Below are 23431 nucleotides of genomic sequence, written 5' to 3'. Positions count from 1 at the left end.
CCAATGAGATTGCAGCCCATCCGAGGCCAATGAGGAAGCGCAAGGAAGAGAGAGACGAGCAAATCCGGGTATAGGGAACAACCGATTGACGTGGCGTCCCGGCCACTGGGAGAGCTCAGTGGTCTTTGGCACCGTAGCCAATCACACGGCGAGGCTGGTCGCAGGGTGGAGACGTTCCGGGTCAGGGGGCGGGCTGGGAACCCACGTGCGGCCCCCGGTGTCGGGGGATGAGTTCGGAGAGGGGAAACGTGGCCCGCTCGCGAACCCAGAGACATCAGAACTCGCGAGTTTTCAAAAATGACAAGTACGACACGAGCGCCCAGCGCAAGGTACGGAGCGGCCGCGGCGGGGGTGGCGCTGCAGGGCCCCTGCGTCCAGGACTTCCCTCAGCAGCGCTCGGCAGGGCCTCCGGGAGCGGGCGGGGCGGAGCGGAGCGGAGTGGAGTATGAGCCCGGGTACGCGTGAGGGGCTGCGGAGAGCCCGTCGCTTGGGCCGTCTGGAGCAACCGTCCTTAACGCGCGGTAAGCAGCGGTTAAATCCCCCACCGCCCCGAGCCGCCTACAAGCGGTGCGGCTGGCCGCCCCGGCGAGCCCGTGGCCTGCTGGGAGGCCTTCGAGGGGATGACTGTGCTGGTTGGCTGGCTGGGCAGGTGGCGCATTGTTTGTACAAGGGGCGTTTAAAGCTTTGGGTAGGCGCGTGACAAGCTGAACTAACAACGTCTTAAAAAGTAGGCATGGAAGCCATCTCTGGAGCTGCACGCTACCACTCCACCCTGCCCGGGGAGAAGAAGGGGGCAGGGGCAGAAGGATCCTGCTTTTGGCTTCACCTGCTTTGGGCCTTCAGCTCTCATGGTGCTGGTTCAATATAAACCTGCCTAAATGGGCATTTGAAAAGCCCTATTGTCAGCCTAATTTAGGCCGACAATGTAGAGTTTGTGTAAAATAATGCTATTACAGTTCAGTTTCTCAGAAGTTTGGAGATGCATGCGTTAATTTATTAATAACATCTCCGGAAGCTAGCCAAGTAGTCTTATTTTACTGCTGGGAAACTGCCCTTGAATCATTTATGGGTTTGTTATAGATGTAAATCAAAGTTTTTAATAGGTTTCTGAACTTTGCAAGCACCTCTTGGACTAAAATCAAGAGTCAAGGAGTTTGCTTAATGTGGAAATAAATTTGCATGGGATTTACTTTCAGTTTCAGGATTCATTCAAAACAAGTCTGTTTACTTAGGTAACATAAAACTGAAAAACATTCAGATGGACCATAATCATTATAACCTGTCTCAATACCCTGCTACCTTTGGCTCTCCTCTCCCTCCTAGTCTTCAGGCTTTCCTTCCCCTCTCTCTCCCCTGGAGGTGACAGGTCTCCAGGGATAAGCCCCCAGTGTGGCAGCAGCAGCACAGAAGTAAGGATGGCAATAGGACACTAAGCTGGCTGTGAAAATTGATATTGATGAATATGAACTTTCACACTGCCACTCTTCTGTGCTGTTACTGGCACGGTGCCAAGCCAGCAGTTGCAGAGCTCTCTGTTCTGCTTTCAGAGCTGGGTAGTAGTATATGTACATGTGTGGAGAGAGGGGTGTAAATGGCCCCAGGCACAAAGAGAGGGGATCAGATACATTTGAAAACATTTTCTCTAACCTGAAAAGTTAATATACAGTCAATATGTGGAGCTGCCTTCGTCCACCCATCAGGAAGGGCTGGCTTGGAACATGAAGGCTTTGTGGGCTGTAGCCCAGGGGCCCCCACAGTATAGGGCCCTGGGCTGCAGTCCTGAAAGCTCTTTTCTTAATCTTGCCCTGCTTCTGGGGTTGGAGGAGCACATCCCTCTTCTGGCCACTGCAGCTCAATACAGTGCATGGCAGCCCTGAGCCCCTACACAGGGCTTCTTAGACAACTGTGTGGATGTGCAGCTTAGAGGGAACCCTGTTGGGAACTCATGCCAATTGTGAAAACAAAGTTTAACTGGGGTTTGCATATAAGTGGGAATATTAACTTTCATAACCTGTGCTTGACATGTCAAACGGTTAGTGAGATGAATGCACACTGAATGAATGATGGGGCAAGGAACAAATTGTCAGTCTCAGATCAGCATTTTGTAAGTGCACTTGAAGAAAGTTGCTCTTCATTCTGAAGAGTAGACTTAAGAGGGTGTGGACTTCTTGAAGTTTAGGGTAGCCCCAGAATATCAACTTGCTGTAACTAGTAAAATAGGGAATGTACCCCCAAGAAGGCTATAATTTCCGTGTCTCCACGCTTTTTCCAAGAAGATGTGCCTGAGTTAATCCACTCTCCTTCCTCCACTTGATGTTTCTTCCCTTCACCCCTTTTTGTAATTTTCACACTGAATCATTGTGGAAGGTGATACTACTAGTGGGTAAGGTCTTATCAAAAGATGGTTTTGTTTGGGGTTGAGCAAAACTATGGGCAGGATCAGTCCAGTCATCTCTACTAGAGTAGTGGCTTTCAACCTTGGAAGAATCTAAGTGTGCCTTGGAATTTTGTCACTCTCCCCTCCCCCCCACTGTGGCTTTTTGCAGAGCCACTGTGGGGGGCGGGGGGGATTTACAATCCTGAGCTAGCTGGGGCTCAAGCAACAAGGCTGCCTGAGTCCCAGCTGGCACAGGATTAGACAGCTTTTCTCCTACAGAAAGGCTCTTTGCAACCCCACAGGACCCCGTTCACACTGCGAATAAGCTGAAATGCTGTCTCCTAGCCTGAGCAAGCTGGCAGGGAGCCAGTCCACGCTCCCTGCTGTGGCAAGGGAGAGCAGGTGGGAGCCTGTTGAAGCTGGAATATGGTTTAAATGCTGCGTCCTGGTTCCAATGGTTTGGTGTGGAGGGATACCTGCTTTCAGTGGTTACTCATTTACTCAACATTCCTAGCATGGTGTTGAGTAGATTTTGAAAATATGTCTGTGATCGCTGTCAAGGACTGTGTATTCTGTGGGGGACTTGAAACACGAATGCATTTGATCCTTGTTTTGCTTGTTATACGCACTACTATCATGCAGATCTCTCTAGTAAGACTGTAACTGCAGTTAATGTAACCTTTGAGCAATCAATTCAGCTGAAAAGAGTGGGTGTGCTGTGGAATTGTTTGTCTCATGGAAGTGTGCCATGTGACTGAAAACATCGAGAACCACTGTGCTAAAGAGTGACTATTGCCCCACATGCTGTTTCCTGCTGTCAGAACCTGGTCAGGAATCATTTAGTTATACTTACAGGAACACTGCAACCTGTCTTTCTGGTTCATGAATGCGTATGAAGCCTTTGGGAGTTTTAGTCCATTAGTAATCGTATAGGTAAGGCTCACTGTTCATCACAAAGTTCATGGAGCCTGTGACTTTTTGTGACCTCTGCAGCAACTTGGTCCTGGGTGCATTAGTCACTGCTAGGACAGTGTTGAGTTCTATAGTTATGTTGAGTGCAGGGCAGTGCTTACCTGGGGGGGCTCCGCTCCTAGTGTTGCCTCTGCCTGAAGGCACTGGCCCTGCAATTCCATTGGCTGCGGTTCCGAGCCAAAGGAACTGCAGAACGAGGGCTTGGAGTGTAGTGTAAGCAGCATGTGGAGCTAGGAGCTGTAGGTTGTCTATCCCCGCCCCTGCCCTCTGACCCCAAGAACATGTGGCGTTCCTTTGGGCTACACATCTCTCTCTTCCTCAGCATCCCTCCGAGCACCTGTGACACCTCCTCCCCTAAAGGGGCTCGCTCCCAAGTTTTAGTCAGGGGTTTATAGTATTTGAGTCTTCCAGGTGACTGTTGCATTTATCCCTGTTTTAGAAGAAAGAACCTAGTTAACAAAACAACTGAAAATTGAAGAAGTCATTCCATGTTTACTTCTTCTGCACATGGATGAAGTCCAATGTGAGTTAGATTTCTGATGCAGTGGTCAGTTGCCCTTAGGTGACAGCAAGATTTCAGCTGTAGCATGCTTATAGCATGTTTTTGGTTTTAGGAGCATTGTTTATGTTTTCACCTGGATTATGTTTTAGCTATAGGAGTCCCCCTTAATAGAAAACAAACCAAAAACAAATATTCCAATGTTACAGTTGTTTACAAACAAAACAAAATCCCACAGTGTCAGGGGTGGGTTAGATTTGACTGGTGAAATTTTTAAACACCGGTTTTAACGAGGACTATTGATTTTGGATTGTAGCTTATAAAATGCTCCATGTGAACAACAAAAAAAGGTGTTCATCCAATAAAAAGTGCGAGTGGTTGTGTAGATAAGCCCTATGACACAAATCATGTGTAGAGCCATAATATGAACTAGAGGTATAATTTCTAAAGCACGCTCAAAGTTTTGCATATTGGTTGGTCTTCGTAGACCCTGCTGATACACAGTGCAGATACCTACCTACACCTCAGTATACTGCTATTGAAATACACTAGGGAATCGTACAAAGATAATACTCAATACAATACAAAGAGCTCCAAAACCTATGATTTTTGGATATCTACTGAAACACAAGAATGTTCATACTCCATCAGACCAAAGGTCCACCTAGCCGAGTATTCAGTCAACAGTGGCCAATGCCAGGTGCCCCAGAAGGAATCATCAGAACAGGTAAGCATCAAGTGAAACATCACGCCACCCAGTCCCAAGTTATGACAAATGAAAGGTAGGGCCATCATCGCTGACTAATAGCCATTGAGGGACGTATCCTCCATTAATTTATCTAAATCCTTTTTTGAACCCTGTTAGTTTTGGCCTTCACAATATCCTCTGCAAGGAGTTCCACAGATTGACTATGTTGTGTGAAGTAGTACTTGATTTTGTTTTAAACCTGCAGCCTATTTCATTTGGTGACCCCTTGTTCTTGTATTATGGTTTGAAGTAACTCACTATTCACTTTTCCACACCAATCATGATTTGGTAGACCTCTGTAACATCCTTTCCCCACCAACCTGAAGAGTCCTAGTCTTATTAATCTTTGCTTATATGGCAGCCATTTTCAAAATGTGAGAATTATTAAAACAATAAACCCCAAAAGTGAAACTTACAGACCTTGAAAGGCTGAAGCCCTATAAATAACATACACACATTATACACAATACCTAGTTACAATTCCCATGTTTAGCTCTCTTGTGGTTCCACCCAACCCAGCCCTCTTACTCATTACTACATCTCACGTTGTCTGCTTCACAAACACCACAGGTTGCCATGGCACAGGGGATGCTGGCAAGGTATCAGAGAACAGGGGAGAGACAGGCTTACAGACAGGCAAACTTTTCTGAAATTGCCCTCTTGGTTTTCAAAGCTCTGGATTGTTTCTCACTGTGACTGCAAATACAGCTTACATGTCCGTGGGCTCACTTTGGTTTTATAATACAGAAGAACCTTGATTATCCAGCATTCCTGGGACACAGGGGTTGCTGGATAACCAAATCTTCTGGATAGTCGAGCAGGGCACCTGGCCCTGTGTGGCTGACTCGGGGGGAGGATGTTGGGGGTGGGGGGAGCCCCACTCCTGAGGGCTGTGGGGGGATGGCCCTGCTGCTGCCAGCCCTGGCAGTTCAGCCAGCCCTGCAATGCTGCCCCTGGCAGCTGGCCCCCAGTGCCAATTATCTGAGTGCTGGATAACATGGCTTTTACTGTACAGGCCTCTTTTCTATTTGTAAGTTTCACTGCTACTCTGAAGTGGGTTTTCAGTTGTACTGCTCAGTCTATTTAAAACTCTTCCCTGCCTCTATTCCAAACTAATTATACTGTTTGTTTGCTTTGTTTTTTAAAAATAAAATTGTGGTACTGTGTATTAGGGACCCAAGATGATAAACAAGTAATTTTGGTTAGGTACCATGACATTAGTTTCCAAGACTGTTTCATAAATTAAAATATGTATTTGAAAATTTAATTATTATTGATAGCAGTCACTTTCCATGATTCAACTTGGAACTGAGTATCAAATATCAGAAAGCTCACACATGTTGAATGCCAATCTTAAATTCAGACGAATAACCTTCAGATAACTAAATACTATGATGAGTTAACTAGATTTCAGTGTTATACTTAATAGCTAATTGGACTCTTTTTTCCAACTGCAAAGTGATTTGCTGCAAAAGTAATTGCTTTAAATTTATATTACCTTTCATTAAATATTCTCATGTGTTCTTTTCAATTTAAATAGAAGCTCCTGGTACTAGTCAGTGTTTGTCTCTGTGGGAGAAAGCCTCAGACAGGAGCTCTGCAGTTAGTTATTTAATTATGTGTCTCTGGGAATGCAAAAGACTGGGGATATTTGGCATCACTTTTTCCTCATGTAATCCAGTCACGTGATCTTAACCTAAGGTGAACTTTGGAGTTTCAGCATAAAAAGGAAAGTTGACTAAAACTATGACTACTACAGGTAGATCTCGGTACCCCCTAGGGAATCATAAGAATTCAGGAGCACAGGACAGGAATTTCTTCCAGTGATGGTTTCTGTGACACTTGTTTAAACTAACATACTGCAGCTAAAAAGTATACAATATGCTCATTGTTTTCATTGCTGTATGTCTGCTGGTTTCTGCACAAACAGGGCTAGTACACCCTAGCCTGTCACCAAAGGAAGTGAGCATCATTCTTTTATTTGATAATTATAGTGTTCAGTGCTTTGACTCCATTAAAATTAACTCAGTATTTCATATAGCTTCACAAACAGGTATTCATCTGTCAATTATTAATTATTTCCAACTAGTACTTGGAAAAAGTATGTAGTCTTCAGCATTATTATATGGTTTGCAATTCTCTTGGGTATGGGCTTTTGCATTCCAAGTACATTACACATTGCAGAGCCTATCTTTGTCATCACTTCAGGAATATTTCCTTCTCCAGTGCCAGTCATGGCATACTATTGGAAATTAGAAAAGTATCTGTAAGGGAAGCTGACTTCTTTTTAAAAAGTACACTGTTTAACAATAGCTTTCTTCAACTCAGAAGTGCAGTATCTTCATTTGAAGCTTTGTGTGGTACCTCAGCATGTTAAAATGTTGAAGTGATACTAAAATGCAGTCAGGAATACAAATTACTGTATACTGATTTAGTGGCAGAGGTGGTGAGGGCAGGGCTAGTATGAACTGTTTTGCAGGGCTTTAAATCTTGATTCAGGCTATAGTGGCCAGGTTTGCAATTCTTTCATGTCAGATGCCTGAAACACAACAGGAAGAGGAGTCTTAGTTAAACAGTACACTGGGATAAAATACTAAAATATGGACCCTTTCCTTTAAAAAAAGAAACATTCTGAAAATGTTATAAAAAGACATAAAAGTAAGATGACTAAAATAACAAGTTAAAGGTTCCTTGAAGGAAAGTATCTTTGGAGAGGATCGGTTCTTCACAAATCCAAAATGGTACTCTGATGCTTACGTTGTGATGAAACCTTGGATGGCTCATGACATAATGGCTATGACTCCACTACAGTGATCTGTTGACAGAAAGTATCTTCCTGCAAATCTTCTGTTGACAGATTGCGTCCAGACAGTAAAGTGGATCAAAAAAGCAATCTGCTTCGTTGACAGAGTGGCTGGACTGCTCGGCTGCTCTCTTGGCAGAATGGCCAACCGGAAGCACAGCAGACAGGGCTGCCCAGTGACCCAGATGCTCTGCCTGTCAACAGAAGGCCCAGAGCGTCCGCACTTGCTTTCTGTTGACAGATTCTACCAGAGGTGTTCTGGCTCCTGGGACAATGGCAGAAGGCTGTCAACAAAAGTGCTGCCTTCGGTTAATCTACTGTCAACAGAATGCATTTGTAATGTGGGTGCTCTGAGTTTTGCCAACAAAATGCTAGTGTAGACATAGCCAATACTCCATTAAAAAAAAAAAAGCATTAAGTTTACAAAGCCAAGAATTCAAAAGTTAGGAGATACCAAAATTAAGTCTGCCCATGCATTTTTGATTTAGCTTCCTTCTACATATGTCCTCTTGTGGCAGTTTTCAATTACATGATCACATGTTTCCCCCCCACCACCCCCCTTTGCAGTTGAACCACCCTCCTCCTCCATGCTGGCCGCACACCAGCAGGAGCATTGAGAGCACAGGCGGGATAGTATCAGTGCTTTCAGTTCCAGTGCCTAGTGCCATGCTGGCCCCTAGCAGCCAGGAGCAGCAATTGCATGGGGCTGAGAAGGATTTTCCCTATGGTCCTGAGATGGAGCATGCTCAGTCACTGTGTGGGGAAGGTGGTTGGCACACAGCTCCTGGGAAAGAGTGCAATGTTCTCAGTGCTGCCAGAATCTGCAGAGAATTAACTACCAACTTCTAATGAGTGTCTGCTGAGCATTTGTGACCTGAGATTTTTCAAAGGCACTTTGCAAAATTTGGACAACTTTTCACAAGGATAGCAAAAGTCTTCCCTGATAGTAGGGAAACACTGTGCCAAATTGTGTACCTGTTGGAAAAGCATCAAGGCATTAGAGCAGTTTAGCCAATAGGAACAACAGTGTGTGGGGGAGGGAGTGCTTCCTTCTATCTCAGGGGCAGGTTCCCCTCCTCCCCCTGCCAGGCAGAGTCACAGGCTGGATCTGGCCATAGCTTGCGTGGATTGAGCCCATGAGTCTCGGGATGCCTCCTGCCACAGCAGTGCAAGTTGGTCAGCATTAGGGTTCCAGCCATGGCGCCCCTTGTGTGGGTGGGGTGCCAGCTCACACCTCTGCCATGGACAGTGGAGTGGGGCCTGAAACCTGAATCTGGTCCCCAAGCCATAGGTTCCCCACCCTTGCTGTAGGCTGAGAGGAGTGAGAAGTATCCTCTAAGTCCTGCTAGTGCAGTCTATGAAATTGAAGCAGGTAGAAAGCAAGCAAGCCCAGGCTAGAGATACAGGTCCAATGGGGAGACTGCTGGTGTGCTCATCTGTCTCATCAGGAGCTGATTGGAAATAATGGCAACAGTTTTCTATAATTGACTCTTGCAATTGCCTTACCAGATGCTTAACTATCTCCTTTTAAACCCATTTATAGTAAGCATATGAAACTATTCAAAAGCTTAAATATTATTCAATATACTGAAGAAAATACAAAAGGTAAGTTTTTCCATTTTAGCCATATTGCACTATATATATGGCTTGCAATATTCATGCCTAATATTGCTATCCACTAGACAGATATCTCATTCTTTTGTTTAGAAATCGTATTGACTCTGGAACGCAATGCATGGCAGTCAAGTTAAGAAAATCTGTCACCAATCTTTCATAAATACTGGCTTCTGTGATGAACACGAAATAAGTACAGGTTGAACCTCTCTAGTCCAGCACACTCATCTGCTAACATCTGTAATCCAGCAAGATTTTACCTGACCAAGCATTGCTCATGGATGTGACCAAGTTAACCAGGATCCTATGAAGTTTTACAGTCACCAGTCCTGGCTGTCAGTGTTCTGCACTGTTACTTAGCTCTAAGTTACCCTTAAGTATCTTTTAAGAGCCCTGTAAGTAGTGAAAGTGTTGATAATGCTGCTAGACAATAGTCACCTTCTGTGGCCTGGCAAATTCTCTCGTTCGGCACTGGTCAGGTCTTGAGAGTGTCAAACTACAGAAGTTCGCTTGTTGTGTACTTCTGCATAATGCTGATTATTCAGTCTTTTCATTTAAAATGTGAGCAGATTTGATTTCTCAATTAAGTTCTTAGTGTATAGATATCTCCAGAATTAATGTAATCAACAGTTCAAGGTGACTGAGTTAACCATGTTCTTTAAGAAAATGGGAAATGTTTAAGGAAGCAAAAGGTTTCCTATGACCTGGATGACTAGTTGCACTAGAAAATAGTTGTATTTCATGCGTGCAGTAGATCCCGACTTACGCATAGGTTGTATTCCTGGGCAACCATGTGTCAGTCAAATTTCATGTAAGTTGGAGCTGGGTGGGGGAGGGCCCCTGCTGTCTTTGGGTTCCCTGGTCCTGGCTACTTGCTCCTGTGAGCAGTGGGGAGCCCAAACCCAAGTGCAGCAGTGCTGGTCAGCTTTGTAGCTCCCGGGAGCGGTGGGGAGCCAGGAACCAGGTGACAACCTGGCTCCCTTCTCCCCTCTGCTTGCTAGAGCTGGGAAACTGCAAGGTGCTGCTGTTCCTCCTGGCTCTGGGCTCCACGCCACTCACTGGAGCCAGCTCCCCATCACTCATGATTTCAACTTGCATTATTGCAAGAAATGTAAGTCGAAATCATATAAATTGGGAGTCTACTGTACTGTATTCTGAATTCAGCGAATAGGAGGACTTTTTTTTTTTTTTTTTTTTTTTTTTCAGTATATACCTTTCCTAAACTTTCGCTCATCATGGAGGCACTTTTCTGTATTTTTAAAGGCTCATTTGAACTGTTGATGGAAAGCAGAAGGAATTTTTATGGAAGATGTTAAGTGACCATATGATGTAGGGTGTAGCACTTCTAGTTCATCTGTGCTTCTAGAAGAGTAAGGCTATCCTCTGAAATCATCATTACTAAACCTGATAGTTAAACTATAGGTATAAACTTTTAATGTGGCTTCAGTGATTAAAACTGATGTCCCAAAATCCGTTTCCATACCAAACCCATTTTACTGTTTGAATGTAGGTTGGCAAACTTCACTGATTTTTAGGAATGCTTGGGAGTGTTTGTTCTGTTTATTACTAACATAAGTACAGGCAGAAAAAACAGATGAACTTATTGTTCTCCTACAAGAATTAGACTACATCTTTCCCCCAGTACTCAAGCTGTAGAATATCAAAAGATTAATGGAATTAATTCCTAAGAGGCTCTTTTTGACTCAGCTGCTGAATAGTTGCTAATAGGTAGGTTCAAAAAAGGTTTGACACTTAACTTTTTTTTTTTTTTTTTTTAAAGAAAATTAATGCAAAGCTTCATGATGGAGTATGTCAGCACTGTAAGGAGGTCTTGGAGTGGCGTGTGAAATTCAACAAATACAAGGTCCTGTCAAAACCGAAGAAATGGTGAGTAAACAAAAAATAATCCTTGTATAATTGTGAAACTTTTAGAATGTATTACTATTTTTGGAGTTTCCATTTTGATGTTTAGAAGAGATGTAAATGCTTTGTATTGAGAGAGTAAAGATTCAGAAAGCACGTAACAAAGGTGCTGACTTTTGGTTTTACTGGCAGGTGCTATTCTGCCCCATTCCCTGGATCCTTTTGCCCTTGATCGGAGAAGTTGCTTGTCTTCCCTCCATCCACAGCCCCCTTCCAAGATTGAAGCACTGTACTTGCCTGGTTTGAGCTTTCATCTTTGTAAGACTCTCCGTCAGGAAGAAAACAAAGTATGATCCTACAACACATTTTTAATAAGTTTTGTATTTGTTTATGGGTACATAATTTGTTCCCTAGCATCCATTCTTAATACCAAAACTAAAAAGCAGTGATTTAATGAAGCTCAAGCCTCATGCATTTTGACAGGTTAGGGAAATGTCTGTGTCCAAATACTAATTCCTTTGTTTTATAATATTGACCTGTAATCTTCAAAATGGATTTAAATGTCCATTTTTCTAGCCTGTTTCACTGCTATGTCTGGAAACTGAACCATAGCCATCAACATTAACTTGCTTTTTACTGGAGTGGCGGCCCAACAGGTGCTGAGCGTCCACTCCCCTGCATCACCATGGACGCTCCAACCCTAAACTATCCACAAATACAGTCCCTATGATTTAAAGTTTTTTTTTTTATTTGATTAAAATAGTTGGTTTGCATATTTAAGATAACACTAGGTATTAGCAGTTTTCATTAAACTACTCAAATCTGTAAACAGAGTGCTTGTGAGGGATCTAATTATCATAATTTTCTAACTGGACGGAACTGAGGCACAGACACACAAGTGATTGTCCCAGGATTGCAGAGTCAGTCACAAACAGAGAAACTTCTCTGTTCTTATAATAGACAAGATTAAGTGGCAGGATGGGGTGGAATTTTTAACTAGATGAATTTATTTTACCCTGTCTTGGGGCTTACCAAACTTAATTCAGTATTTGCAAGCGAAAGAGTAATAGGCATCTTATGGGGACCTAAAGAAACCTTTTTAGGGCTTAATTCCCTATTACTTAGGGAAGGCAGAGCTTCCTTCTCTGTAACAGGTGTTTAAAATACTTTGTCTCATAGGATATGTTGTGTAAAATACAAATGGCCTGTATGCAGGGGACAGAGATTTAAGTGGTAGATTTTTTTCCTGTCATTTGTAGAGGTTGACTATCACTAAAAATTAGTGTTACCAAAAAATTCTCTTCAGTAGCTGTGAGAGACTAGTACACTGGATGTGAGCATTTGGAAAAAATACACTGATGATATATATTTGTTACTTCTTCATTGCTATGATATCTGATTAAATTACTCCATTTTGTTTTTACTGTATATGTTGTGGTTTGTTTTTCTTCATCTGACAACAATTTGAATTTTTATAGGTGTCCTGCTTAAAAAATTATTTGGTGTTCCGTGGTCTCAGAAAATTTAAGAAACACTCGACTAGGTGGTCTTCCTTATTCTCAACAAATGAAGGGTTCCATGATTACAAACTGCTCCTGCATGGATTGATGTCACTGGAGCCCTGTGAGGATGCAGAACTTAGTCTATGCAGATCCAGTTGTAGGATCAGGCCAAAATAAGTAGTTTTAGCTAATAGAGTGTTTAGTGATGTGCAGGTCACATTAAACAGATTAAATGAAACAAAGGGTTGTTTAAAGACAACTTTTGGTAGAGGTGCATGGTTTTATGTTTTATTATGGGCAACACTTAGGATTTCAGTGACTTGGATAGGGTGCAGAGGGAGAGAACGTGTCAAAGGTGGAAAGGAGGTGCTCAGTTCTCTCTTTTTTTTTTTTTTTTGATTGAAATTATGCACCTGCTTGCCTCATTGTGCCTTTTCTGGATAACAACTGAAATGTGTGAATTTTGTGCATATATTTTGTAACTGTATAAATGCAACTCTAAAATTTAACAAATGATTGATAGTTAGCTATATAGTTATGAAAAGAAACTCAGGTTTAACTTTCTCCCCTCCCCAATGGCAATCAGTATTTCCTGTTGCAAGCTCTTCATATGATTGCACATGTGTACACTGTTCATAACTTAAGTTGTTGAAAAATATTACCCTACAAATACACAACTGTGCTTATTTTGCAGTTCCTATATGCCTGCTGAAGGTATTGTCTTCACTGCAGATTTTGGCAGCTTGTGCCATTTAATTTTGGTGTGTGTTACTTGAAGATTTCAGAATTAATTATCTCTTCCTACAGCTCAAAATACTAAAAGTCAGAGTAAAAAAAATCATAGTAATTTGAGTAACGGGCTACTTCATGGGTTACTAATGGTGCTTGGGCATTTGATCAAGTTGAGAAGGTCAAACAAAAGAAGAATGTCAGTTTGCTTTCAAGTTTAACTTTACTTGCAGAAATTCCTGAATTTCTCTCAGAAGACTGAAATATTCCTGCTTCAAGCCCCTAGTGGGTTTGCACTGCCTGGTCTGTAATGTGAAGAAAAGATCACAATACGTGCCATAATTAGTAAAGAGGGACAGGTCTAGCTTTTAAACAGATAATAAATGACTAATCTGTCAACTTTTCAAAAATGTAGTATTCTCAAATTCCTTTTTATCTTAAACAGCAGCTTGATGATACAAATTTTTGTACAGCTTCTTTCCATCTTGTTCATGTTATCTTGGCTGCTGAAAATTTTTATTAAAAGTGACCAAGTATTATAGGCCAGTTCATCAGTCACACCCCACTGATGCTTGTCGGAAGCTGGATATGGAAGAACACTTATAAAAATGTCAGCAGTAATTCCCAGAAAGCTTAGCATGGTGTCATGCCAGACTTGAAATTCAGACCAAGTACTTCAGATTTGCTAAATTGATCCATTCTGGTTTGAGCCTTTTTAAAAAAAAAAAAAAAAAGCAGCTAACAAAAAAATCACATCCGCCGGCAACACATGAGATTGCTTGATTTTGAAGCCATTTTCAAATAAAAAAAAATATAGGTTGTTAGCTGAGGTACACTAGACCTCACAAACTGACTGGTCAACCACACACCTCACTTTGAACCTAAATTATGCAGTCAGCCAGCAGCAGAGGTGCAAAAAAAAAAAAAAAAAGCACAGTACTGTCTTAAACTACTAAAACAAAAACAAATAAAAAAAAGTTTAAAAATTTGATAGGGAAATTGTATGCTTTTAAGTTAAGTGCAAAATGCTAACATTTAATTTAAGCTAGTTAGCACTTTTAATACCACTTTGAAACTTTAGTATGTGGAGGAAGTCAATGTTTGGTTGTAAATTTTGGCAAAAGTCCCTATAAAGTTTTGTTCAGAGTTCTGAACAACCTCTTTTCCCAGGATATTCATAATTGAGGTTCTGCTGTGGTTTGGAAACTACGCAAATGGAGACCAAATAAAAGGTTTCCAGAAATATTTGTTTGGTGTGTTGCGTGTGCTTGCTTGCAGTTTATTATGTGGTCTGTTTGGCATGTTGTGAGCGGAGGCTAGTGGGCAGTACTGAGAGCTTCCTGACAGGTCCCTCTAGACTGTCATTCTTTTTGTTCTGATGCCTCTAAAAATCCCTTATCAGGAAGGCTGGACTAACTCAGGAAATACCCATAGTCAGTGGGTAGCCTCTCTGCTTTCTGTTATTGACAACGTGTTGAAGATTGAGAGTTTGTGTAATGGTGGGTTTGTTTTTTTTTTATTTTGAAATAAAAACTGTGACTTAGTTCTGTGGCTAGTACCATAAGGTCTAACCCTACAAAAATTGGACTCCTTTAGCAGGGATTGGATATGCTGTCCTCATGCCCAAACTAGAGAAGACCTGTAGGACCTTCCAAGTCTGGCTATATATGAATGGAATGCAAATAGTGGACATATTCCACTTCTGCCCCCCAGTAGGGTCGGCATGCTCTGAAGAGCCATCTTCAGATTAAGTGAGAACTGTTGCAGCTGTCCTACATGCTCTGTTGCTGAATTGAGTCAGTGAGAGTAACACCTTCTGCAAGGCTGAGCTTTTCAGATCCTTTTCTAGGGCATTACCACAGAAGATTCTAGAGCAATTTATCCTGTGGTACTGTACATTTCAAGCCCCTCAAGATTACTACACCTGCAAGGTAGGGTATTAAAAGCATATGTCTACACTGCAGTGTAAGCTCAGTGTGACTCAGCTCCCTGGAGCTGAAAGACCAGACTTTATCCTCAGGGCTCCTACAAGTAGGGATGCTGAAGATCTTTGCCCTAGGCACTGTGCTTCTGCTGTAGTGTCTTCTTCCTGACCAGGCCCTCTATTCTTTTCACCAGTCTTTCCTCAGGTGGGTAGTAGCCCTGGGCTTTTAGGAAATCTTATTGATGTTTAAATTGAAATTTGCTTAGTCTTGGTTTTAATCTTAGTTCTCTCTTTCTCTCTTTCCTCAGTCTTTGAAACTAGCATGGCAAAATGTGAATGAAAGTTGTGGTTTAAAAAAGTAGTACTCTTGCCCCAAGAAGATGTTAATTACTAGTCCTCCTGGTCCTTCCAAGAACTGGAAGAATATCTGGTGGCTTGTTATCCAGCCTCTTTGGCTTACTGTGCAAGACCCACTGTGAGAGTAGCTGTATACTTGAATCTTTAGACTGCTTCGGGGCCAAAAAAAAATCTGGCTTTCTGGGTGGTGTTTTGGGCATTACAGCAGAAATACCTTCTCAGTTTTTGTTCAGAAAAGAACTTGGATACATCATGAATGTTTGTCTGAGTCAGTCTTTTAAGCCTGAAGACTGTTTAACCCTCAGGCCAGTTCAATACCAGAGTAGTACACAACTTCCTTTGTCTTTGGGCTCGTATTATCTTTTGCACGGTGAGAAATTCAAAGAAGCATAATGGACAGGTTGAACCTCTTTCGTCTGGCATCCCTGGGAACTGACCAGTGCTGAACGAGAGAATTTGGTGGATCACGGGAGGTCAATAGCGTTTAGCACGTTACTAACACTTCCACTGCTTAGTGGGCTCTTAGACACTCAGGGATAAATTAGAGCTAAATAACAGCACAGAACATTGAGGCTGTTTGTATTAGGGACATAAATCTATTTCAGATTCAAAATTCTAAATACACATTGGAATCTACTCATTTCCCTAGTATAGACTTAGCTTCTAGTACTTTCCGATTGACCTCCCTTACTCCACACAGTAGTATGGAGTACAGGGATCAACTGCTGACCCCAGAGAGATCAGTTTTGCATGGCTTTACCAGATATGCGAAAATCAAATTCCAGAAGATCAACCTTGACTGGGTCGATCTTCCTGGAAGTATAGGCATACCCTGACAGCCAGGACTTGTGGTTGTAAATAAACTTCATGGGATCATGGGAAATTTGGCCACACTTATCATAAGTGGTCATCTGCATAACTAAAGTCATGCCAGATTACGGATGTTGCCAGATGCGAGGGTTCCGGGTTTAGAGATATTCAACCTATACTATATGCTGCTGGGACTATTCTTTTTTGAGCCAGAGGGGTAGGAAATGTTCAGTTTTCAAAGCAAGAAACAGTGTTAGTGAACCAAACAGCCTGCTCAAATACGTAGATACAGAGATCTGTATTTCATCACCTGTGAATTAAAAAAATTCTCCACCTTAAATTCTAATTTTCCAAAGCTGATATTTAAAAAAATTAAAGAGAAATGACAGCATCTCAAATACTGACAAACTAATTACATATTATGATGGCATGTACAGGAGGACTTTTAGGGGAAGTCATCTCCCCCTTTGAAGTCTATTTTATATAAAATCCATTTCTAATCATTGTTTCAAAAATTAATTGAATATTCCAATTTGCTAACTAGCTAACGTCTTTCCAATATTTTTTCTTCTTTCAATAGTGTGAAGTGCCTCCAAAAAACTGTAAAGGATTCTTACCATATTATTTGTAGATCCTGTGCTTGTGAATTAGAAATCTGCGCTAAATGTGGAAAGGAAGAAGAAATTGTAGTTCCGTAAGTAGTTCTCTGAAAGTTTGATTATATACTTGCGCTAGTTGTATATCACACATTGGCCGTGTCTACACTAGCCCCAAACTTCGAAATGGCCACGCAAATGGCCGTTTCGAAGTTTACTAATGAAGCGCTGAAATGCATATTCAGCGCTTCATTAGCATGCGGGCGGCTACAGCACTTCGAAATTGACGCGCCTCGCCGCCGCGCGGCTCGTCCCGATGGGGCTCCTTTTCGAAAGGACCCTGCCTACTTCGAAGTCCCCGTATTCCCATGAGCAGATGAGAATAAGGGGACTTGGAAGTGGGCGGGGTCCTTTCGAAAAGGAGCCCCGTCGGGACGAGCCGCGCGGCGGCGAGGCGCGTCAATTTCGAAGTGCCGCGGCCGCCCACATGCTAATGGAGCGCTGAAATGCATATTCAGCATTTGCATTTCAGCGCTTCATTAGTAAACTTCGAAATGGCCATTTGCATGGCCATTTCGAAGTCTGGGGCTAGTGTAGACATAGCCATTCTCTTGGAAAAAAGAAGATCCAATGTTTTGGTGTATTTTCAGGACACCTTTCCTTATGTTAGTATGTGCTTTAAGTAACCCAGACAGGATTCACTAGAAGACAACAAATTCAATTCTACAGAAACCAGTGGTGAAACTCCCATTGTCATCAGTGAGAATGAGATTAGACCCAATAATCTTTAGTTGCAAAGGGTAAATTGCTTCTGCTTTGGAACTAAGCCTTTTAAAATGGATTAAGACACTAAGTACCATAAAATATGCACAAGCTAGTTTACTGTTTGAATTCAATTTGTCATCTGATGGTTCAAACGTAAAGTAAGCAGAAAAAAGTAACCAAGTAGGGTTGCTATAGACTTTAGTACAGCAATGCCAAGTATGCTACTTAGTATTTTTATTACTCTTTTGCAAGCAGCAACAGAGAGAAAGCCGTGCTAGTCTATACGCTATCAAAACAGAAAGCAGTCAAGTAGCACTTTAAAGACTAGCAAAATAGTTTATTAGGTGAGCTTTTGTGGGACAGACCCACTACTTCAGACCATAGCCAAACTAGAACAGACTCAATATTTAAGGCACAGAGAACCAAAAACAGTAAGCAAGGAGGACAAATCAGAAAAAGATAATCAAGGTGAGCAAATCAGAGAGTGGAGGGGTGGGGGGAGAGGTCAAGAATTAGATTAATTCTTGTGCAAGCAGTTTTTCTTTACTGAGCATCGTATGTTAATTTGCTGTTGTGGCTTATGGCCAATAATAGTTTGATTGGTTGAACTATGCATGGATTCTCTACTATTTAGTTAATTTTTCCATCCAAAATTGTTTGGGTTATTTACTTGTTTTTAAATAAATGCTTACCACTGCCACTTGCAAATAATACTTGTTTTCTTTTAGTATCAGTAAAGGACCAGAGAAGACTGAGAGTGACACTACTGGAAATGACCAGAGAAGCATCAGTAGAAGAGATGAGTCAGAGGAAAGTGATAAACTGGATTTTGACATTGATTTAGATGGCATGGACAATAAAGAATCCTGACACGTTGGAGGAAAACTTTAAAAATATGAAGTTTGATAAGATGGAAGAACTTCCTGTATAATTTTATATGAAAAGCTAAAGTTCTAGTCAGACTATAGAACTGAAGGGGCAAAAAAAGATACCTAGTTTTTCCACTGTGAGAGTCTGATATTAGTGCTTGATATGTTGCTAATACAAATGGAACATTTATATTTGAATTCTCTTAAATCTTTATGCAAAGAGTGGAATTCTGCAATATCAAATGTTTGTGCATCAGTGTCTGGTACACAGGAAGTTAGGGAGCTTTTCCACTTCAAGGCTGCTTCAGTCGGGATAAGTTTTTAAAACTAGTGCCTGAAACTCATTGTCATGGGGTAACTATTCTGTGGTTTGCATACAGTAGGTTACAGATCTCAGGCCAAAAGCATTATAGACAAATGGCCCTATCGCAAGAAGTAAAGCTACCTCTATTTTTTCTGGAGAGTAGTTCCTCAGTCATGTTAAAATGCTCCAGAACAGGGTTCTGTGGAGTACTGCCACTACCCCCACACTTGCTGTTCATTTCTGGTGTACAAGTAGATGCTCTGAATGCTGTTATCCCTTTCATAAGCAGCACCACATCAATGGATGTCATTAACATTTTAAGTGAAAAGTTTGTATCCTTAGAAGGTTTTCAGTGTGAAAAAGAGCACAAGCCTATTGACTTTGGTTAGTGGATAGATCTTTTCTTTGTAAGCAGCATTTCTAAATTTCCCTTATGATGTGAGAAAGTGTCCTCTAGTGACACTCCTGTATAACTGCATTTATTTTTTAACTGCAGGTTGTGATGTTTGAACTCTGATCTAGTTTACACATTTTTGTAGAAACAGCCTTTCTGAAATTAAAAGCAAAGCATTTTCTACTTTATGAATAAAACCCCATAGAATATGGACTAGTAGAGCATATTAAGTGGGGGAGGCTTAACTTAGGCTACGCGTACGGTTGTTTTGAAGGTAGATGGCTGCTACGCAGTTTTTAGTACGCCAGTTGAATACCAAATATCAATTTTGGAGCTGTTGACTTCCATCCCTGTCTTCTTGAGAGAAGATTAATGGGGCGCTCCTCCCATCAACCTTCCTTAATCCTTGCAGCTCTCAAGGAGTTCCGGGGTTGATGTTGACCCAGAATGTGCCATTTTGCGTGCTAAACAGCACCCCAGCAGATTGACCTAGAGTAGTCAATCTTCAATGGTACGTGTAGGTGTAGCCTAAGTTTATCAGGTTAGAATAACCTTATTTGAATTTGGAAGAACTGTTTCATAATGTGCCTTGTACCCTGTAATACTGCTGGAAATAGAAGGCATCTCATCTGCTGTGGCAACAGATTCTGAGGGACCAAAAGGATTAACCAGAAATTTTACTCAAGAGCATTTAAATTAACCACACAGGGCTCATCATAGGATTGCCAGGTTCTAAAGGACCTTGCTTAGTGTATCTGTAAGCTAGCCTACCACACAAAGTGCCATCTCTTATGCCCTGTCTGATTGCAACCAAAAGTTGAATTCCTAAACTATACACTTCCCAAAAGTGTTTTTAGTTCATATAAGGACTGGCTCCCAGTAGGCTGGAACTGCTATGCTGGAGATCTTTATAGCTAAAAACAATATTTGAAACCCCAGTTGCCATGAAACCTAAATTGTGAAACAAAGTGCATGCAGGCTGCCAGGAAATGTTGAGCATATGAAGCAGGGGCATACTGGGCCAAAATTGGGAAGAAAATTAATTGTTTTGCAGCAGTATTAAGAACCAACCTGATGTGTATGGCTAGTCACATCATCCAACACAGAAATATTTCCAAGCCTTGTAGAATGTTCTCTTGCCTAGGGGGTTGCTTGCACTTCAGGATTAACCCTTAGTCCCCAGGAATTAAAGACAGTCATGATGAAATCTCCAGTAATTCATCCAGCCAAAATTGGCACCCCTACTTCCCTTAACTTTAGTTTACACAGGATCTTATAGTTTAACTAAAAAAGTGTTAAAGATTTGTAGTATATATAGAGAAAAATGCTTTTAAAAGCTAAGCCTTTAGGAGACGACATACTCCTCCTCCATTGGGAACTGGCATAAATAGGCAACGCTATTGATGTGAATAGAACTACAGAAGTGAGAGACTAGTAGATGTGAATTGCATCAGGTTCTATGGGTGAGGTTCTAAGTCAGGACTCTCAGGGGTGAAGAGCTCAGACAGCTTTAAGTCACTTTTGCACTCTCCTCAACCTGATCTTAAGAACAGCCATAGTGGGTCAGACCAAAGGTCCATCCAGCCCAGTAGCCTGTCTGCCGACAGTGGCCAGTGCCCCAGAGGGGGTGGACCGAAGACAACGATCAAGTGATTTGTCTCCTGCAATCCATTTCCAGCCTCTGACAATCAGAGGCTGGGGACACCATTTCCTAACCTTGGCTAATAGCCTTTTATGGACTTAACTTCAGTGAATTACTCCTGAACAGCTCCTGAGCTGAAAAGAAGAAAGGCCCATCTTTCAGATACAGCAACCTCAGGTATTATGGACTGTAGGCTGAAATATGATACATTCCACCATGTGCCCCACTCCTTATGTACCTCTCCACCTGTCACCTTGGCCACTGGCATATCATGACATGCATGGTCTAAAGGGAAGTTTTATTAGTGTCTTTTATAGTGCACCCACTAAGGCAATACTCTCCAGAGCTTGAGGGCCCTTTATGTTGCTCTGACCCATTTACCCAGTACAGAGGGAGCAGACAGGGTGAGAAATCTTGCCCACTATAAAGTTCAGTGAGTAATAGAACATGAACCTTTACCTATAATCAGTAAGCTTTTAAGAAAAATATACAGAAAGGTCAAGCCAGTTTTTAAAAGCCAGTTGCTAGTATTTATTTTTTGGTTCATTAGTGTTCTTTCATGTAATGGTTTTATAAATAAAAACTACAGAGTTTGTGGTTAAAAAAAATCAGCATACAGTGATATTCAGCTGTTGTGTGTTTGAAGAACTAGCCAGCTAGTGATGTTGCAGAGCACTGGGCTGTGGTGTGGCAGAAGTGGAAAACATATCTGAAAAACTTGTGATGTCTAATGGGAAGTGAGTAGATGGTATTTGAACCCTGGGCTATAGGTCAAGTTGCAATATTGTCAGAGAACATCCCCCCACTTGACAGTACTGGCGTCTGTTTCAGCGTGACATTGCCTTCCTTCCTGCTTTTTGACGGTAATACAGGTACAGAGAAAACAAAGGATTTGGAAATAATCCCTCCTTCTCCCCCCTTGTTTTCACAGGTAATTTGGAAATAATGTCCAAATAGGGCTTTTTGAAATGGAAACAAATAAGTTCATTGCGTATGAAAGTCACACTCAGGAGAATGATTTAAGTATGACAAAACATCCTTTCAGTAAGCAACAGGGGATAAAAAATAAAACTCACTAATGGCCTGGCCTTTTAGCCTAAAGGTGAAAGGAATTCCTGAAGTGGTAGGAAAGTACGTCATGGAACCCGCAGTTTCTGCCAGAGCTGAGAATTAGTGGATGATTTCTGCTGTTGTGGTGACAGCCTATTAATGCAGTGGACAAGCCCTGGTGAACAGATGGGTGATTAACAAAGCAGGAATACAAAAAGAGGTCCTTGTTCTTTAGTTCTGCTTCTATCATTTAACTGATTTATGACTGGAAAGTGATATTTGACTCACATCTGGGCCATACTTTGACACATTGTGTACACCAAACATGAATATTGCTGTACTGCTGTTGGAAGGGCAGGGAATCTCTGTTTAGAGAGTTTTGGCAACCATTTTCCTCAGCTTGTTGACTGGACCTTCCAAGAATGGGGTTAATTATATGGTGCTGGAAACAAGTGTCACAGCCAAAGCTATCATTGCTAGCCACAGTATAAAAATGCCTTATGGTAGACAAAGTTTGAAGAGTTACACTTCACTCCAGTGACGTGGGGGGAGATCAACAGGATGGATATGTTTGCATCAACGTGGTCTTTTCAAAGTCTCAAACAAAAAAAAGTAAACCTAATTACCATGTTAGTCTAGAGTAAACTATGAGTTAAGCACCTAGAAGCAAATTGTTTTCCTGTTTGATGTGGTGTGAAGAAACTTAGTTGGAAGGAGGTAACTGTATCTGGACGTGACTTTTCCAAGTACAGGTTAACTCTCATCTGGCAACAGCTTTGGTCCTGTTGGACCACGTTGCTGGACAAGAAAGTGTGTGGAGCCAGTCTGGCTGGCAGGCCTCTTCTGCTGCAGTGGGGAGCCCTGTTGGCAGCCCCACTGCAGGGAGCCTGATGGGAGCCCTGGGGGAAGGGAGCAGGGCTGGTGAGTTCCATAAGGATCCCTGATGGCAGCCACACAGTGGAGGGGATCTGAGGGTGCAGTGTTTGAGCAGCAGGGAGCAGGCTGCAGGCAGGTGGGGCAGCCACCCAGGCGAGCCCAAAGGCCTGACCTCCCATGGTCAAATTCCCTTGTTCTGGACCACTCAGGTCCAGAGAGTACCAGACCAGAAAGGTACAACTTGTAACAAGCCACCATGAGGCTCCAAGTGAAAGTTCACTTTAGACAATGCTACAAAAAACGCAAAGCATGGGAGAAACACACTTCAAAGAGGAGAGTGAAAGTCTTATGCAAGACCTCAAGTGACCTTCATATGAGGCTTATAAAGAAAGAGTCTTGAGATTTTTCTTTTTTCTATGGTAGTTGTCTCTAGATACCTGCACCCTGGTAATTTTGCGGTGGCCCTGTTGCCACCCATATTCATTTATACACCTGTGGATTTGTGCTGTGCTATACTTTAAGTAGTCTCTTGGAAGAACATCTGTGCAGGAGGCCTCCAGGGGTAGGCCATGTTGGAGCCTTTGAGACAATACTGAGCCTCTGGGCACCACCACTCATATTTCACACACAGTTCTGTCTGGGGGCTTCTGCTGAGCCTGACTGCTGGTCAGAGACTTGTGCCATCTTCACAAGTGCTGGTGCATCTCACTAAGTAATTGCAGTGGCACCAGACAGTC

General features: G+C 42.2%; 1 protein-coding gene across 2 annotated transcripts; it reads left to right on the top strand.

The window, feature by feature from the left end:
• The first annotated feature begins 181 nt into the window (after nt 1-181).
• C5H9orf85 (chromosome 5 C9orf85 homolog) lies at nt 182-21461 on the top strand. 2 transcript variants are annotated; one of them, XR_012645638.1, is made up of 5 exons: nt 182-329; nt 10794-10900; nt 11069-11223; nt 16779-16892; nt 18288-18310. XR_012645638.1 is itself a non-coding variant. In XM_074994771.1 (4 exons), the coding sequence occupies exons 1-4, from the start codon at nt 228-230 to the stop codon at nt 18427-18429; spliced, it is 465 nt and encodes a 154-aa protein (XP_074850872.1). In that variant the 5' UTR covers nt 182-227; the 3' UTR covers nt 18430-21461. The 2 variants fall into 2 exon arrangements, 1 of the variants encoding a protein (XP_074850872.1); XM_074994771.1 differs by lacking the exon at nt 11069-11223 and having other exon boundaries at nt 18288-21461.
• Nucleotides 21462-23431: the final 1970 nt, after the last annotated feature.

This window comes from Carettochelys insculpta, chromosome 5, assembly GCF_033958435.1.
Source record: "Carettochelys insculpta isolate YL-2023 chromosome 5, ASM3395843v1, whole genome shotgun sequence".
Taxonomy (NCBI): Eukaryota; Metazoa; Chordata; order Testudines; family Carettochelyidae; genus Carettochelys; species Carettochelys insculpta.
This window is presented reverse-complemented; position numbering and strand designations above follow the sequence as displayed.

What these genes read in the sequence shown, in the direction of transcription:
- C5H9orf85 (XM_074994771.1), top strand. Translation starts at nt 228, where the DNA reads ATGAGTTCGGAGAGGGGAAACGTGGCCCGCTCGCGAACCCAGAGACAT. An exon ending in ACACGAGCGCCCAGCGCAAG is followed by an intron (nt 330 to 10,793) that starts GTACGGAGCGGC and finishes TTTTTTTTAAAG; the next exon opens with AAAATTAATGCAAAGCTTCA. An exon ending in CTGTCAAAACCGAAGAAATG is followed by an intron (nt 10,901 to 16,778) that starts GTGAGTAAACAA and finishes TTCTTTCAATAG; the next exon opens with TGTGAAGTGCCTCCAAAAAA.